The sequence below is a fragment of the Mustelus asterias genome, chromosome 19 (assembly GCF_964213995.1).
Source record: "Mustelus asterias chromosome 19, sMusAst1.hap1.1, whole genome shotgun sequence".
Classification (NCBI taxonomy): domain Eukaryota; kingdom Metazoa; phylum Chordata; class Chondrichthyes; order Carcharhiniformes; family Triakidae; genus Mustelus; species Mustelus asterias.
The window spans coordinates 10,213,825-10,229,897 of record NC_135819.1 but is presented as its reverse complement, the minus strand read 5'-3'; the positions used below and the strand labels follow the sequence as shown (position 1 = coordinate 10,229,897).

The 16,073-nt window shown below is 48.0% G+C and overlaps 1 protein-coding gene across 3 annotated transcripts in view; it reads right to left on the bottom strand.

Moving 5' to 3' along the window:
- The window catches only part of vav1 (vav guanine nucleotide exchange factor 1), a 134,931-nt gene that overhangs the window by 45,468 nt on the left and 73,390 nt on the right, over window positions 1–16,073 (bottom strand). For 2 of the 3 annotated variants that reach the window (XR_013500139.1, XM_078235029.1), the window contains exons 3-6: window positions 6,236–6,294; window positions 4,772–4,837; window positions 2,881–2,989; window positions 1,763–1,861 (exon numbers count right to left, since the gene is read on the bottom strand). Coding sequence is in view for 2 of the 3 variants with exons in the window: in XM_078235029.1 (XP_078091155.1) it covers window positions 1,763–1,861; window positions 2,881–2,989; window positions 4,772–4,837; window positions 6,236–6,294 (333 nt within the window). In the remaining variant the exon portion in view is untranslated. The remainder of the gene's footprint in view (window positions 1–1,762; window positions 1,862–2,880; window positions 2,990–4,771; window positions 4,838–6,235; window positions 6,295–16,073) is intronic. The other variant, XM_078235030.1, reaches the window with a different exon arrangement.

Sequence of the window (16,073 nt, the reverse complement as noted above, 5' to 3'; positions counted from 1 at the left end):
GCCTTAAAAACATTCAACGAGGTAGCCTCAACTGCTTCACTGGGCTGGGAATTCCACAGATTCACAACCCTTTGGGTGAAGAAGTTCCTCCTCAACTCAGTCCTAAATCTGCTCCCCTTATTTTGAGGCTATGCCCCCTAGTTCTAGTTTCACCCGCCAGTGGAAACAACTTCCCTGCTTCTATCTTATCTATTCTCTTCATAACCTTATATGTTTCTCTAAGATCTCCCCTCAATCTTCTGAATTCCAATGAGTATAGTCCCAGTCTACTCAGTCTCTCCTCACAAGCCAACCCTCTCAACTCCGGAATCAACCTAGTGAATCTCCTCTGCACCCCCTCCAGCGCCAGTATATCCTTTCTCAAGTAAGGAGACCAAAACTGTACACAGTACTCCAGGTGTGGCCTCACCAGCACCTTATACAGCTGCAAGATAATTTTGCTGTTTTTAAACTCCATTCCTCTAGCAATAAAGGACAAAATTCCATTTGCCTTCTTAATTAACTGCTGCACCTGCAAACTAACTCCTTGAGGTTCCTGCACAAGGACACCCAGGTCCCTCTGCACAGCAGCATGCTGCAATTTTTTACCATTTAAATAATAGTCCATTTTGCTGTTATTCCTACCAAAATGGATGACCTCACATTTACCAACATTGTACTCCATCTACCAGACCCTCGCCCACTCACTTAGACATTTTTTAGACATTCATGGAATGTGCGCATCGCTGGCTGGCCAGAATTTACTGCCCATCATTAATTGCCCTTAAAGAGTGGCTTTCCGGGCCATTTCAGAGGATATTTGAGTAAACTACATTTCCATGGGTCTGGATTCACATGTAGGCCAGACCGGGTAAGGACAGTAGATTTCCTTCCCTAAAGGGGCATTAGTGACCCAGATGGGTTTTTCCTTCAATGGTTTCACGGTCATCAGTAGATTCTTAATTCCAGAAATTTTTTATTGAATTCAAATTCCACCAGCTGCTATGTCTGGATTCGAACCCAGGTCCCCAGAACATTAGCTGAGTTTCTGGATTAATCATCTAACAATAATAAGGGTGAAGAAGGCATTCGGCATGCTTGGTTTCATCGGTCAGAACATTGAATACAGGAGTTGGGACGTCTTGTTGAAGTTGTACAAGACATTGGTAAGGCCACACTTGGAATACTGTGTGCAATTCTGGTCACCCTATTATAGAAAGGATATAATTAAACTAGAAAGAGTGCAGAAAAGATTTACTAGGATGCTACCGGGACTTGATTGTTTGAGTTATAAGGAGAGACTGGGACTTTTTTCCCTGGAGCGTAGGGGTGATCTTATAGAGGTCTATAAAATAACGAGGGGCATGGATAAGGTAGATAGTCAACATCTTTTCCCAAAGATAGGGGAGTCTAAAACTAGAGGGCGTAGGCTTAAGTAAAGAGGGAAGAGATACAAAAGGGTCCAGAGGGGCAATTTTTTCACACATAGGGTGGTGAGTGTCTGGAACGAGCTGCCAGAGGTAGTAGTAGAGGCGGGTACAATTTTGTCTTTTAAAAAGCATTTAGACAGTTACATGGGTAAGATGGGTATAGAGGGATATGGGCCAAACGCGGGCAATTGGGACTAGCTTAATGGTAAAAACTGGGTGGCATGGACAAGTTGGGCCGAAGGGCCTGTTTCCATGCTGTAAACCTCTCTGACTCTATAATACCACGTGGCCACGGTCTATAGAAACCGGTGCAGACTGTTCCGTGCCCATTGGCTCCCTGGCCTCCAACCTACCTGATGTATGGACTCTAATGTTTCCGTGTATTTTTCCTCTGTCTGTCTGATTTCCTGAAGGCAGCAATTCCGTTTGTCGAACTCAGTCATCTTCTGTGGCTGGAATATAGACGCCCAACATCTCGGTGGTGAGGCAGTGACTTATTTATTCTAACAATATGCCCCCCACCCAAAAACACAATTCCCAAATCTCATTCTGCCCTGCCTTCCCTCCCCCCACTCTCCGTCAATTTCCCATGGCCAATCCACCTAACCTACACATCTTTGGACACTAAGGGGCAATTTAGCATGGCCAATCCACCTAACCTACACATCTTTGGACACTAAGGGGCAATTTAGCATGGCCAATCCACCTAACCTACACACCTTTGGAGTGTGGGAGGAAACCGGAGCACCCAGAGGAAACCCACGCAGGCACGGGGAGAACGTGCAAACTCCACACAGACAGTGACCCAAGGCCAGAATCGAACCCGGGTCCCTGGCGCTGTGAGACAGCAGTGCCAACCACTGTGCCACCGTGTAGAGCATGATTGGCACAGAGGTTGGCTTTGATGTTGGAAACCATTCACTGCTCGGAGTGGCAGAGCAATTTCTCAGGAACTTCTCCGAGAGTGTGGAAAATACAGTGCCAACCAGCACTGAAGTCACCTTGTGGTCTCCTGGTCAGTCACTGGGCTTACACACACACAGTAGGGTGGTAGCAATTGAGTTCCCAGCAGCTCCCCCATACGTTGCTATGTTACTTTAGCCTGGCTGCCACAAGGATGGGTTTCTATGGAGGGGGGTGAGGGGGGGGGGGGGTGTAATTCGCCCAGCTTTACCCCCAGCACCTCAGAACGATGATGGGTGGACATGCCTGAGAGTAGATTCCCATTCCGATTCTCCTCAGTGAGTCGAAAGCAGCAAAAATGGAGCCAATCACCACCCAGGGCCTTCTCTTTGCAAGGGCAAGATTTTGACCTGAGGTCAGGGTCGACGCTGTGATATCTTCTATCCCGGAATATGCTACCCAGCCAGTATAATCCTGACCCCCCTACATCAACACCGCCCTGCCTGAACACAAGGGAGGGGGGTCGGGAGGATGGGAGATGCCGGAGTCGGCAGCTGTGATCTCGTACCGGTGCTATGCCAACCTCAGTCCTCATCAGATCTTCATAGATTTCACCTCCTTCATCATCTTCATTTTCCACGCAATCATAAAGGTCGTCATCTTCCTCTCCAGTGTCACTGTTCAGACAAAGGGTGTGGGATCATGTGTTACATTAGTGTAACTTCACACACACTCTCTCTCTCACACTCACTCTTCCTCTCACACACACACACTCTCTCTCTCTCTCACACACTGTCTGTCTCTCACACACACTCTCACAGTCTCTCTCTCTCCCACACACACTCACACACACTCTCTCTCTCACATACTCTTACACACACACACACACCCACTCTCACACACTCTCTCTCCCAAACACTCTCACTCACACACAGTGACCCAAGCCGGGAATCGAACCCGGGTCCCTGGCACTGTGAGGCTGCGGTGCTAACCACTGTGCCACCGTGCATAGCCAAGAAGTCCTGGACCAGGGTTTTCCTGTCTTACCCGCCATCAGAATTGGGTAGGGGGGCGGGGGGGTGGCGGTGGGGTGCGGACCATGCAAAGACCCGTTGAGCTGGGGTGGGATTTTTTGGGTCTTCGGTTGAGCGTGGTCAGAAAATCCCACCCCTGGTGTTGAACCTGAACCCGGAACTTCTCGCCCAGAGGTAGGGATGCCACCCACCTGCTACAGGGTCACCACAAATAACTCTAGCATAGAAACTTCAATCATGACCCAACATCTAACCACGTGCAACAAGCAAAGCTCGACAATGGGGAGGTGTTGTGAAATTATTAACTCTTTAAGTGGAAAGCAGGTTAATCGATGGATGGAGAACTCTCATTGGATTGGTCAATCCAATGCAGGCGGTTAGAGGAGATTCTTGACTCCCAACCTCCTCAATATCTCTGTTGGGTTGCAACCCATTAGTACCAGCACGTCAACCAGCCATGGCCAACAACAACAAGACTCATTTACGTAGCACCTTTTGCATCCCAATATGTTTCAGAGGAGGGTTATCGAACAAGATGTGGCACCAAGACGAGAGTATGACAGTTGACCAAAGCTTGGTCAAAGAGAAGAGAGAGAGGGAGAGAGGAGTGGGGAGGTTTAGAGAGGGAATTCATAGAATCCCTATGAAGCGCTATCAATTAGGCAAAAGACTACTTGTGTGCCAATACAACTGTAGGCTTTTATTCATAACAGAATCAGGAGCACATCTCAACAGGTAACCGACCCAAACTGAACAAGGTGGAGGAGACAGCCACCTTTATACTAGGTGACAAGGGGAGGAGCCGAGCCGGCAGGGGATGTGTCCAGGCATGACAAACACACAACGGTGGTCCAGGCAGGACAAAGGCACAACTGAAGTCCACCACACCTTATAGTGCAGAAGGAGGCCATTGGGCCCATCCAGTCTACACCGACCGCAACCCCACCCAGGCCCTATCCCCGTAACCCCACATCTTTAAACTGTGGGAGGAAATCGGAGCACCCGGCGAAACCCACGCGGACACGGGGAGAATGTGCAAACTCCGCACAGACAGTGACCCCTGAGGTTGGAATCGAACCCCGGGTCCCTGGCGCTATGAGGCACCACCGTGCCACCCCAATTCCAGAGCTTAGGCTGCTAAAAACACAACCACCCATGGTAATGAAAATCAAAATAAATGCACAAGAGGCCAGAATCGGAGGAGCGCAGAGGGTTGTGGAGATGGAGAAGGTTAGAGAGAAAGAGAGAGAGAGGGAGGGATTTGAAACAAGAGGACATACATTGATAAAATGGAGGTGTTAGACTAGGAGCCAGAGTGGGTCAGCAAGGATCGGCGAACAGGGCAGTGCAGGTGGGGACACAGGCAGCAGAGTGTTAGATGGCCAAGGGTGCAAGGCCAGAGTGTTGCAGCAATCTGTAACTTACTCAATGACATCGGAAAGGCCACTGTAGATATCGTCGTTGACCAAGCTGTCCTCTGTTGGGAAGGAGCTGAAAGAAGATATATTTTATTCACTTCCTTCACACGACGTGTAATACAGCAGCTGTTCACTAAACCATGACACCCTCACCTTATGAGAGTTAGTGTAAATTAAGCAGATCACGAAACAGGCCCAAGGAGAGAGGGATATTTTTGGGGGTCGGACAGAGGGAGGACGTGTCCCCTTTTTCTACGCGCTCTGCACTTCTCTTTCAGCTCACGTCCAACCCTTGTTGCTCCCTGTGATGCCTTGCCTTTACCTTGTGACTTGCTGTCCTCTTGCCTCCTGGGCCTTTTTCTTAAATATTATATATTATTATCCGTGTTAGTTTTTTTCTTGTATGTGGTGGTGTGTGGGAGGCACCGTACTGTGGCAGAACAGAAGGGATGTGGCGGAGGTTGGGGGTGGGGGGAAGGACAAAGGGAAACAGGGCGATGGTCTGCTTCTGTTGTATTTTAGGTGATTGCGGGGAGGTGGTTGTTGAGGTGGGGTGTGTGTTAGGAAGAGGTTGCTGGGTTGGGTGTTTACATGTTTCCGGGGGCTGGGATGGATATCCAAGTGGTGTATGCGTGTGTTGGAGAGTTGTTTGTTTTTGGCGGGGGGGAGGGTTTCTTGGCTGGGGAGGTTTTGTGTCTGTTGCTGAGTCAGAGTGAGCCAATGGGATTAAACGTTGCTCCAATAACGAATTGGGCTCAGGTTCCAAGGTACGTATTATTAAAAGGACTTAGCCTGCACGAGCAGTTTGTACAGATGCACCGGGATTCTACCACCCTGCCCGCCTCGGGAATCGGAGCGGGCAAGGGGCGGAACATTGGGAAGATCCATTGACCTCGGGCGGGATTTTTCGGTTTCGGGACGAGCAAGGCCGTAAAGTCCCATCCCATGGAGTCAAATCATACTCTACGTTGAAAAGGTTTTGCATATCACACTGGGAGCTTGCTCTGTGTAAATTGAGTGGTACCTCCCTCCATTGGAACACAACAAAGCGTGCTGAACTGTCTGCAAAGCACCTTGGGAGCTTCCTGAACAATAAAGGCACAATCAAAACACGGGTTCTTTATTTCTGTTCACAGAAGCAAAGATGGAAGCAGATTCTCTCTTGGCTCTGCATCGAGGATTGAGTGAAGAATTATACATGGAATCTGGAGTACAGAAACTGGGGAGCTTCTCGAACCATCTGATCAATCCTGGGATTTATTCATCTCAAGCGTAAATAAATAAACTTGTGGTGAGGAAATGGTCCTTTCACAGATTTACAATGGGTTCAGTGGAAACACTTAACGAGGAAAGCTTCCTCTGCCAACCTCACAAAAGGCTCATGAAGTCTCCACAGAAACGGCAGGTGCATATGTCCATTCAGGAAGAGATGGAGGTGAATGGTATACAAGGTGACGACGGTTCCACTTACCAGATCCCTTTCCTCTGCGCGATGGAAGTGTATGATAAATAGGACAGAGTGTCAATGACCTGTAATCGAATGAGAAAGAGTTACATTGAAATACCATCTGCGCAGAGGATGTGGTACCCAATATTAATCTGCCAACCGTATCAACTTAATCAAGCGACAACAGAAGGAGAGTGAGTCAGGTCAGCTTAAAAGGGTGACCCTGGAACCAAACACTGCAGATATAGTGGGGGAAGAAGATAAAAGGGTGCAATGATTGGTCACGCAAAACAAGATCAAAGAATCATAGAAACGCTACAGTGCAGAAAGAGGCCATTCGGCCCATCGAGTCTGCACCGACCACAATCCCACCCAGGCCCTACCCCCATGTCCCAACACATTTACCCGCTAATCCCTCTAACCTCCGCATCTCAGGACACGAAGGGGCAATTTTAGCATGGCCAATCAACCTAACCCGCACATCTTTGGACTGTGGGAGGAAACCGGAGCACCGGAAGAAACCCACGCAGACACGAGGGGAATGTGCAAAAGATAGTTAGCCATCGGAAGTGAAAAGGCACAGATTCCCACCAATGGGCAGCACGGTGGCACAGTGGGTTAGCGCTGCTGCCTCACAGCGCCAGGGACCCGGGTTCGATTCCCAACTCGGGTCACTGTCTGTGCGGAGTCTGCACGTTCTCCCCGTGCCTGTGTGGGTTTCCTCCGGGAGCTCTGGTTTCATCCCACAGTCTGAAAGACGTGATGGTTAGGGTGCATTGGCCGTGCTAAATTCTCCCTCAGTGTTACCCGAACAGGCGCCGGAGTGTGGCGACTAGGGGATTTTCACAGTAACTTCATTGCAGTGTTAACGTAAGCCTACTTGTGACACTGATAAATAAATGAACTTTAAAACTTTAATTCATGCAGAGAAATACTTTACAGTTTGGAAACAGGTCATTTGGTCCATCAAGTCCCTGTTAGTCCCAGACCCCCCAGATGAGAATAATTTCTATTTCTCAGTGCCTTTCGTTCACCCACATCTCTGATCTAATCTCCAACATTGTACATAGAATCCCTACAGTGCGGAAGGAGGCCATTTGGCCCATCGAGTCTGCACCGACCACAATCCCACCCAGGCCCTATCCCCATAACCACATGTACTTACCCTGCTGGACCTGACATTAAGGGGCAATTTACCATGGCCAATCAATCTAACCCTCACGTCTTTGGACTGCGGGGGGAAACCGGAGCACCCGGAGGAAACCCACGCAGACACGGGGAGAACGTGCAGACTCCACACAGACAGTGAGCCAAGGCCGGAATTGAACCCGGGACCCTGGCGCAGCGAGGCAGCAGTGCTAACCACTGACATATATGCTGTACAGTGACCGCCCCCCCCCCCCCCCAACCCCCCACAACAACACCGCATATGCCCCTCACATACCTCACCCCACCCCCGCAGCTGTGAGTTGTGAGGACGGAGATCAGGCTCTGTTGTGACGTCTGGAGGAGAAGGTCACATGGTGATGTCTCCGGATTAGCAATGCAAAACTATGGGTTCAAATCCCAGCTCTGTATACCAGAAGGTGGAATTGAAATTCATTTAATAAAATCGCCGCTTAGTGTTCTGAGATGCGTAGGTGAGAGGAATTAGCGGGTAGAATATGTAGGAATAAGGGGGTAGGGCCTGGGTGGGATTCTGGTCGGTGCAGACTCGATGGGCCAAATGGCTTCTTTCTGCACTGTAGGGTTTCTGTGATTCTATGATTCTAAAATCTGAAATTTAGCCTTGGTAATAGAGACCATGAAACCATTGTCAATTGTCGGAAAAACCCATCTGGTTCACTAATGTCCTTTAGGAAAGGAAATCTGCCGTCCTTACCCGGTCTGGCTTACATGTGGTTGGATCACATATCTATTAAAATGATCGAGGGCAAAGGCAATTAGGGAATAGCCTTGCCACTGACGCCCAAAATCTGGTGAAGGAATTAATTAAATGCCCTGATGACGTTCCTGAGAACAGTTTATATACAGAATAACAGATACCCAGGAGTGAGTTACAGACTGGAATCTAATCGAGGGGTTCGGGGTGGTTTATATATAGAATAACAGATACCCAGGAGTGAGTTACAGACTGGAATCTAATCGAGGGATTCGGGGTGGTTTATATATAGAATAACAGATACCCGGGAGTGAGTTACAGACTGGAATCTAATCGAGGGATTCGGGGTGGTTTATATATAGAATAACAGATACCCGGGAGTGAGTTACAGACTGGAATCTAATCGAGGGGTTCGGGGTGGTTTATATATAGAATAACAGATACCCAGGAGTGAGTTACAGACTGGAATCTAATCGAGGGATTCGGGGTGGTTTATATATAGAATAACAGATACCAGGGAGTGAGTTACAGACTGGAATCTAATCGAGGGATTCGGGGTGGTTTATATATAGAATAACAGATACCAGGGAGTGAGTTACAGACTGGAATCTAATCGAGGGGTTCGGGGTGGTTTATATATAGAATAACAGATACCAGGGAGTGAGTTACAGACTGGAATCTAATCGAGGGGTTCGGGGTGGTTTATATATAGAATAACAGATACCAGGGAGTGAGTTACAGACTGGAATCTAATCGAGGGGTTCGGGGTGGTTTATATATAGAATAACAGATACCAGGGAGTGAGTTACAGACTGGAATCTAATCGAGGGGTTCGGGTGGTTTTTTATAGAATAACAGATACCAGGGAGTGAGTTACAGACTGGAATCTAATCGAGGGATTCGGGTGGTTTATTTATAGAATAACAGATACCAGGGAGTGAGTTATAGACTGGAATCTTATCGAGGGGTTCAGAGTGGTTTATATATAGAATAACAGATACCCGGGAGTGAGTTACAGACTGGAATCTAATCGAGGGGTTCAGAGTGGTTTATATATAGAATAACAGATACCAGGGAGTGAGTTACAGACTGGAATCTAATCGAGGGGTTCGGGGTGGTTTATATATAGAATAACAGATACCCGGGAGTGAGTTACAGACTGGAATCTAATTGAGGGGTTCGGGGTGGTTTATATATAGAATAACAGATACTCAGGAGTGAGTTACAGACTGGAATCTAATCGAGGGATTCGGGGTGGTTTATATATAGAATAACAGATACCCGGGAGTGAGTTACAGACTGGAATCTAATCGAGGGGTTCAGAGTGGTTTATATATAGAATAACAGATACCCGGGAGTGAGTTACAGACTGGAATCTAATTGAGGGGTTCGGGGTGGTTTATATATAGAATAACAGATACTCAGGAGTGAGTTACAGACTGGAATCTAATCGAGGGATTCGGGGTGGTTGATGTATAGAATAACAGATACCAGAGAGTGAGTTATAGACTGGAATCTAATCAAGGGTTCGGGGTGGTTTATATATAGAATAATAGATACCAGGGAGTGAGTTACAGACTGGAATCTAATCGAGGGGCTCGGGGTGGTTTATATATAGAATAACAGATACCCAGGAGTGAGTTACAGACTGGAAACTAATCGAGGGGTTCGGGGTGGTTTATATATAGAACAACAGATACCTGGGAGTGAGTTACAGACTGGAATCTAATCGAGGGGTTCGGGGTGGTTTATATATAGAATGACAGATACCGGGGAGTGAGTTACAGACTGGAATCTAATCGAGGGGTTCGGGGTGGTTTATATATAGAATAACAGATACCCAGGAGTGAGTTACAGACTGGAAACTAATCAAGGGGTTCGGGGTGGTTTATATATAGAACAACAGATACCTGGGAGTGAGTTACAGACTGGAATCTAATCGAGGGGTTCGGGGTGGTTTATATATAGAATGACAGATACCGGGGAGTGAGTTACAGACTGGAATCTAATCGAGGGGTTCGGGGTGGTTTATATATAGAATAACAGATACCCAGGAGTGAGTTACAGACTGGAAACTAATCGAGGGGTTCGGGGTGGTTTATATATAGAACAACAGATACCTGGGAGTGAGTTACAAATTGGAATCTAATCGAGGGGTTTGGGGTGGTTTATATATAGAATGACAGATACCCGGGAGTGAGTTACAGACTGGAATCTAATCAAGGGGTTCGGGGTGGATTATATATAGAATGACAGATACCCGGGAATGAGTTACAGACTGGAATCTTATCGAGGGCTTCAGTGTGGTTTATATATAGAATAACAGATACCTGAGAGTGAGTTACAGACTGGAATCTAATCGAGGGGTTCGGGGTGGTTTATATATAGAATAACAGATACCCGGGAGTGAGTTACAGACTGGAATCTAATTGAGGGGTTCGGGGTGGTTTATATATAGAATTACAGATACCAGGGAGTGAGTTACAGACTGGAATCTTATCGTGGGATTCAGGGTGGTTTATATATAGAATGAAAGGTACCAGGGAGTGAGTTATTGACTAGAATCTAATCGAGGGGGCTCGTGGTGGATTATATATAGAATAACAGATACCAGGGAGTGAGTTACAGACTGCAATCTAATCGAGGGATTCGGGGTGGTTTATATATAGAATAACAGGTACCAGGGAGTGAGTTATTGACTGGAATCTAATCGAGGGGGTTTGTGGTGGATTATATATAGAATAACAGAAACCCGGGAGTGAGTCACAGACTGGAATCTGATCCAGAGGTTGGGGGAATATTTGATGTCAACACTGCCCAAGATGTCATCTTCTCTGCTGGGAATTTCTCTCTTGTGTAATCTGAAATTCACCCAGTGAAATTTACAACAAAAACATGGCTGACACCAAACCACAGAAAGTTAATTATAATTACTCCACAGTTTGACTCACTCTCGAAACCCATTTGGTATACTTCCTTATTTCTCAATACTTTCTGCCTGCAACGCTAATGTCTCAATGGAAGCCAGCAGACAGGAAGGCAGCGCAGAGTTTTATCAGCAAATTGAGCCTACGTCCCAGTCCCTCTCACTCATAAACATCCCACAAACACTCAGGGAAATTTTGAAATCATCTTCTGGTTTGGCATCTGATTATTGGTCGGTATGGATTGGAAAATCCACCACATCCACCACTCGATGGGCCGAATAGCCTCCTCCCGCACTGTCGGGATTCTATGATTGTATGAAATCAAATCAAATCAAACGACTTCAGGGCTGATTCAAAGACCGGGGTTGGAATTGTCCGACCGTTCGCGCCAGCGGGAATTTCCCATCCCGCCGCTGTGAAGGGAGAATTGGCTGAGTGCCAAATTCTCCGTCTTCGCTGCAGCGGGATCGTGGCCCGTAAGATTGCGCCCCGAGTAGCACTCTCACGTGACCATGCTTTCGTCACAGGCGGTGAGAAACACCCGCATTTACTGAGGAGGAGATAAAGCTGGCAAAGCACCAGGAACATTTTATGAGAAGTCTGAGGCAGCTGGAACAAAAAGATGTTATTTTTAATCTTTGCTTATTTTCACTTTCTCTTTGCACAATTTCTGTGGGTTCTTCCGTTGCTGAGGCAGTGCTGAGTAGGGGAGTTTGCAAAAAACTGAAGCAAGTGCAAAGAAAAGGAACATTACAACCTTTGACATGTTGCTGTTTTACCCTCCCTGGTCGTCCCCCGCTGCCTGCAAAATGACCTGGGTTTCTTTAGAGTTTGCCAGGCTACGAGGGGCAGGCATTGTGGGTGGAGTGTCTGGACATCAGGATTTCAATGGTTTGGGGCAGGTACTTGTGCTATTGAGGGAGTACCTACGTCCGCCAGTGCCCATTGTTAGAGCAACGCACAATCCAAACCCTACTACACTTCCCATTGCCCTGGGCCAAGGCCCAGAACCAGGCCTCCACCCCTCAGGAACACCCGCCATTTTCACCCAACTCCCCACGGGAGGCCATTTGTGAATTTCGGCAACTGCTCGGGGTTGGAGGGAGGGAATACAGTTCTGAGTCCCAACGTCATGAATTCAAAGCCCATCCCAGCACCCCAAGTGCACAATTCAGGCCCGACGCTTCTCAGTGCAGTACTGAGGGAGTGCTGCACCGTTGGAGGTGCTGCTTTTTAGATGAGATGACAAATTTAGGGCCTATTTCTCCCCCCTTCATGGAAGACGTAGCCCAGGGCGCTTTCTCGACAAAGAAACAGAGGTGCTCTTTCCAGTGCTCTGGCCAATACAAATCCCTCACAAACATTACCCTAAAAAAAGATTATGTGCTCATTTATCACCTGCTGTTTCCAGAGGAAAACATCCCCTCGGCCTGGTGAGGCCTAGTAAGGCCTAGAGACGCCTGCGCACCCTCATCCCAACTGTGGCAATTTAATTGGCTATTCAAGGTGACAACTTGCTGCCTGGTCTCAATTTTGAATTTTGGGGGAGGAATTCGAGGGAAGAGGGGGAAACCCAACAGCTTAGCCTGCTGAGACCTCATGCGGGACGGGAGGCATGCCCCTCTCCACATCGAGCAACTCTACTCCCTCGAGGTCTCCCCCGCCCACCCATGCCTCCATCCTCTGGCCTCTCCATCAAGACCACCCTCTCACCCTATTTACCCCACCCCAGAACTCACCTCCCTTCCCCTGGCCACTGTGCGATCCCTGAACTTGGCTGGTCGTGGACTTCAGGATGGGGGGAGTGGGGGGCAAATTCTACAGCTCCATTGTGGCGGGGGTGGGGGGGGGGGGGTGCTGTAAATTATGACGGGCAGTTACACAACTCCCACCATATTTGGTGGGACGGTAAAGTCCCGCTGGTGGGGAGGGCTATAAAATTCTGCCCTGGGACTTAGGATCTGGGAAAAAAATATCTGGAATTCAGAATCCACTGATGACCATGAAACCATTGTCGATTGTCGGAAAAACCCATCTGGTTCACTAATGTCCCTTTAGGGAAGGAAATCTGCCGTCCTTACCCGGTCTGGCCTACACGTGACTCCAGAGCCACAGCAATGTGGTTGACTCTCAACTGCCCTCGGGCAACTAGGGATGGGCAATAAATGCTGGCCCAGCCAGCGACGTCCATGTCCCATGGATGAATTTTTAAAAACTGCTTGTAGTCCCAGTCCTGGCCACAGCTGCCAGTGGCGCTGTTAGGAGCATAGAGCCACTGGCCTCTCTGAGGTGACACCTTCACCTGAGTGACGGGCAGTAGTCACCCCCCCCTGCCAACTAACGCTCCTCCCCGTGTCTGCGTGGGTTTCCTTCCACAGTCCGAAAGACGTGCTGGTTAGGGTCCATTGGCCGTGCTAAATTCTCCCTCAGTGTTACCCGAACAGGCACTGGAGTGTGGCGACTAGGGGATTTTCACAGTAACTTCATTGCAGTGTTAATGTGAGCCGACTTGTGACACTCATAAAAAAACTTAAATTTAGAAACTTAAAAATCATGTCCATTAGTTAGGAACTAAGGATGTCACAATGCAGCTTTATAAAAGTGTGGTTAAAGGCCATACTTAGAGTGTTGTGTTCAATTCTGGTCGCCACATTGCAGGAAGATGGGGAGGCTTGAGAGAGGGTGCAGGAGGGGTTTACCAGGATGCTGCCTGGATTGGAGGGTATGAACTATAAGGAGAGGCTGGACAAACTAGGGTTGTTTTCTTTGGAGCGGCGGAGGCTGAGGGGAGACCTGATAGAAGAATATAAAATGATGAGAGGCAGAGATAAGATCAACAGTCAGAAACTGTTTTCCCCAGAGTTGAAATGTCTAATACTCGGGGGCACGCACTGAAGGTGAGCGGGTGAAAGTTCAAAGGGGATGTGAGGGGCAAGTTTTTTTTACACAGAGAGTGGTAGGTGTCTGGAACGCAATGCCAGGGGTGGTGGTGGAGGCAGATATGATGGAGTGTTTAAGGGGCTTTTAGATAAGCACATGAATATGCGAGGAATAGAGGGATATGGAGCAAGGGCAGGCAGACGGGATTAGTTTAATTTGGCACCATGTTTGGCACAATATTGTGGGCCGCAGAAGGCTGTGGAGGCCAGGTCATTGAGTGTCTTTAAGACAGAGATAGATAGGTTCTTGATTAATAAGGGGATCAGGGGTTATGGGGAAAAGGCAGGAGAATGGGGATGAGAATAATATCAGCCACGATTGAATGGCGGAGCAGACTCGATGGGCCGAGTGGCCTAATTCTGCTCCTATGTCTTATGGTCTTGATGGAAGGGCCTGTTCCTGTACTGGACTGTTCGCCGTTCTATGTTGATTAGTTTAAAATTATCTTTTAAGTTACCAGAGGTTTTTGCATCACATGGCACAAAATTTTTTGTCAGTGGTTTGATATTTTTATTTAGCTGTCCCCTAACTCTCCCCAGAAGGTCATAAGTTCACACTCTCTTATCCTGAAACTTCAGCATTTCTGCTTCTGCCTTGGTTGTGTTGACAGCATGTGGACTAACATCCGTCATCCGCCAGCCTAATGTTGGTGCTGATCACGTTGTTTTCTGACTGGAGATCGGGCATTCAGCCTTGGATCTTCAGGTAAGCGTTCTCCAAGGCGGCCTTCACGACACACGACAGCGCAGAGTCGCTGAGCAGAAACTGATAGCCAAGTTCCGCACACATGAGGACGTCCTAAACCGGGATGTTGGATTTATGTCACATTATCAGTAACCCCCACAGCTTGCCTCCTGGACTTGCAAAATTTCACAAGCTGTTCTGTCTGGAGACAATACACATCTCTTTAACCTGTGTTGAATGCTCCCTCCACCCACATTGTCTGTACATTTAAGACCTGGCTGGCTGTAGAGATTTGCATTCTAATCAGTATTCTGTAATTTGATTTCTGTGTCTGTGCCCTGTTTGAGAACAGATATCCACTCCATCTGACGAAGGAGCTCTGCTCCAAAAGCTTATGGTATTTGCTACCAAATAAACCTGTTGGACTTTAACCTGGTGTTGTGAGACTTCTTACTGTGCCCACCCCAGTCCAACGCCGGCATCTCCACATCATGGAGATCTGTGGCCAGTGGTGTTCCACAGGGTTCTGGGCTAGGACCCCTGCTGTTTGGTTTGGCGGAGTTTGTAGGTGGCCTGATTAGTAAGTTTGCGACGACACAAAGACTGGGGATACTGAAGAGGATTGCCAGAGGATACAGCAGGATAGAGATGGGCTGGAAATTTTGGGCGGAGAAATGGCAGATGGAATTTAAACTGGACAAATGCGAGGTGATGCGTTTTGAAAGGTCTAATGCAGGAGGGAGGTATACAGTAAATTGTAGAACCCTTAGAAGCATTAGAAGCATGGTGACACAGTGGTTCGCACTGCTGCCTCACAGCGCCAGGGTCCCGGGTTCGATTCCTGGCTTGGGTCACTGTCTGTGTGAAGTTTGCACATTCTCCTCGTGTCTACGTGGGTTTCCTCCGGGTGCTCCGGTTTCCTCCCACACTCCAAAGATGTGCAGGTTAGGCGGATTGGCCATGTTAAATTGCCCCTTAGTGTCAGGGGGATTAGCTAGGGTAAGTGCATGGGGTTATGGGGGAATGGGGATAGGGCCTGGGTGGGATTGTGCAGACTCGATGGGCCGAATGGCCTCCTTCTGCACTGTAGGATTCTATGATTCTACGATTAATAGACAGAGGGATCTGGGTGTACAGGTCGACAGTTCTCTGAAAGTGGCAACACATGTGGGTAAGGTAGTCAAGAAGGTGTATCGCATGCTTGCCTTCATCGGTTGGGGCATAGAGTATAAAGTCATGTTGTAACCGTATAGAACTTTAGTTAGGCCGCATTTGGAATATAGCATACATTTCTGGTCGCCACACTACCAGAAGGATGTGGAGGCTTTGGACAGGATACAGAAAAAGTTTACCAGGATGTTGCCTGGTTTGGAGGGTGTTGGCTATGAGGAGAGATTGAACAAACTTGGTTTGTTTTCACTTGAACATC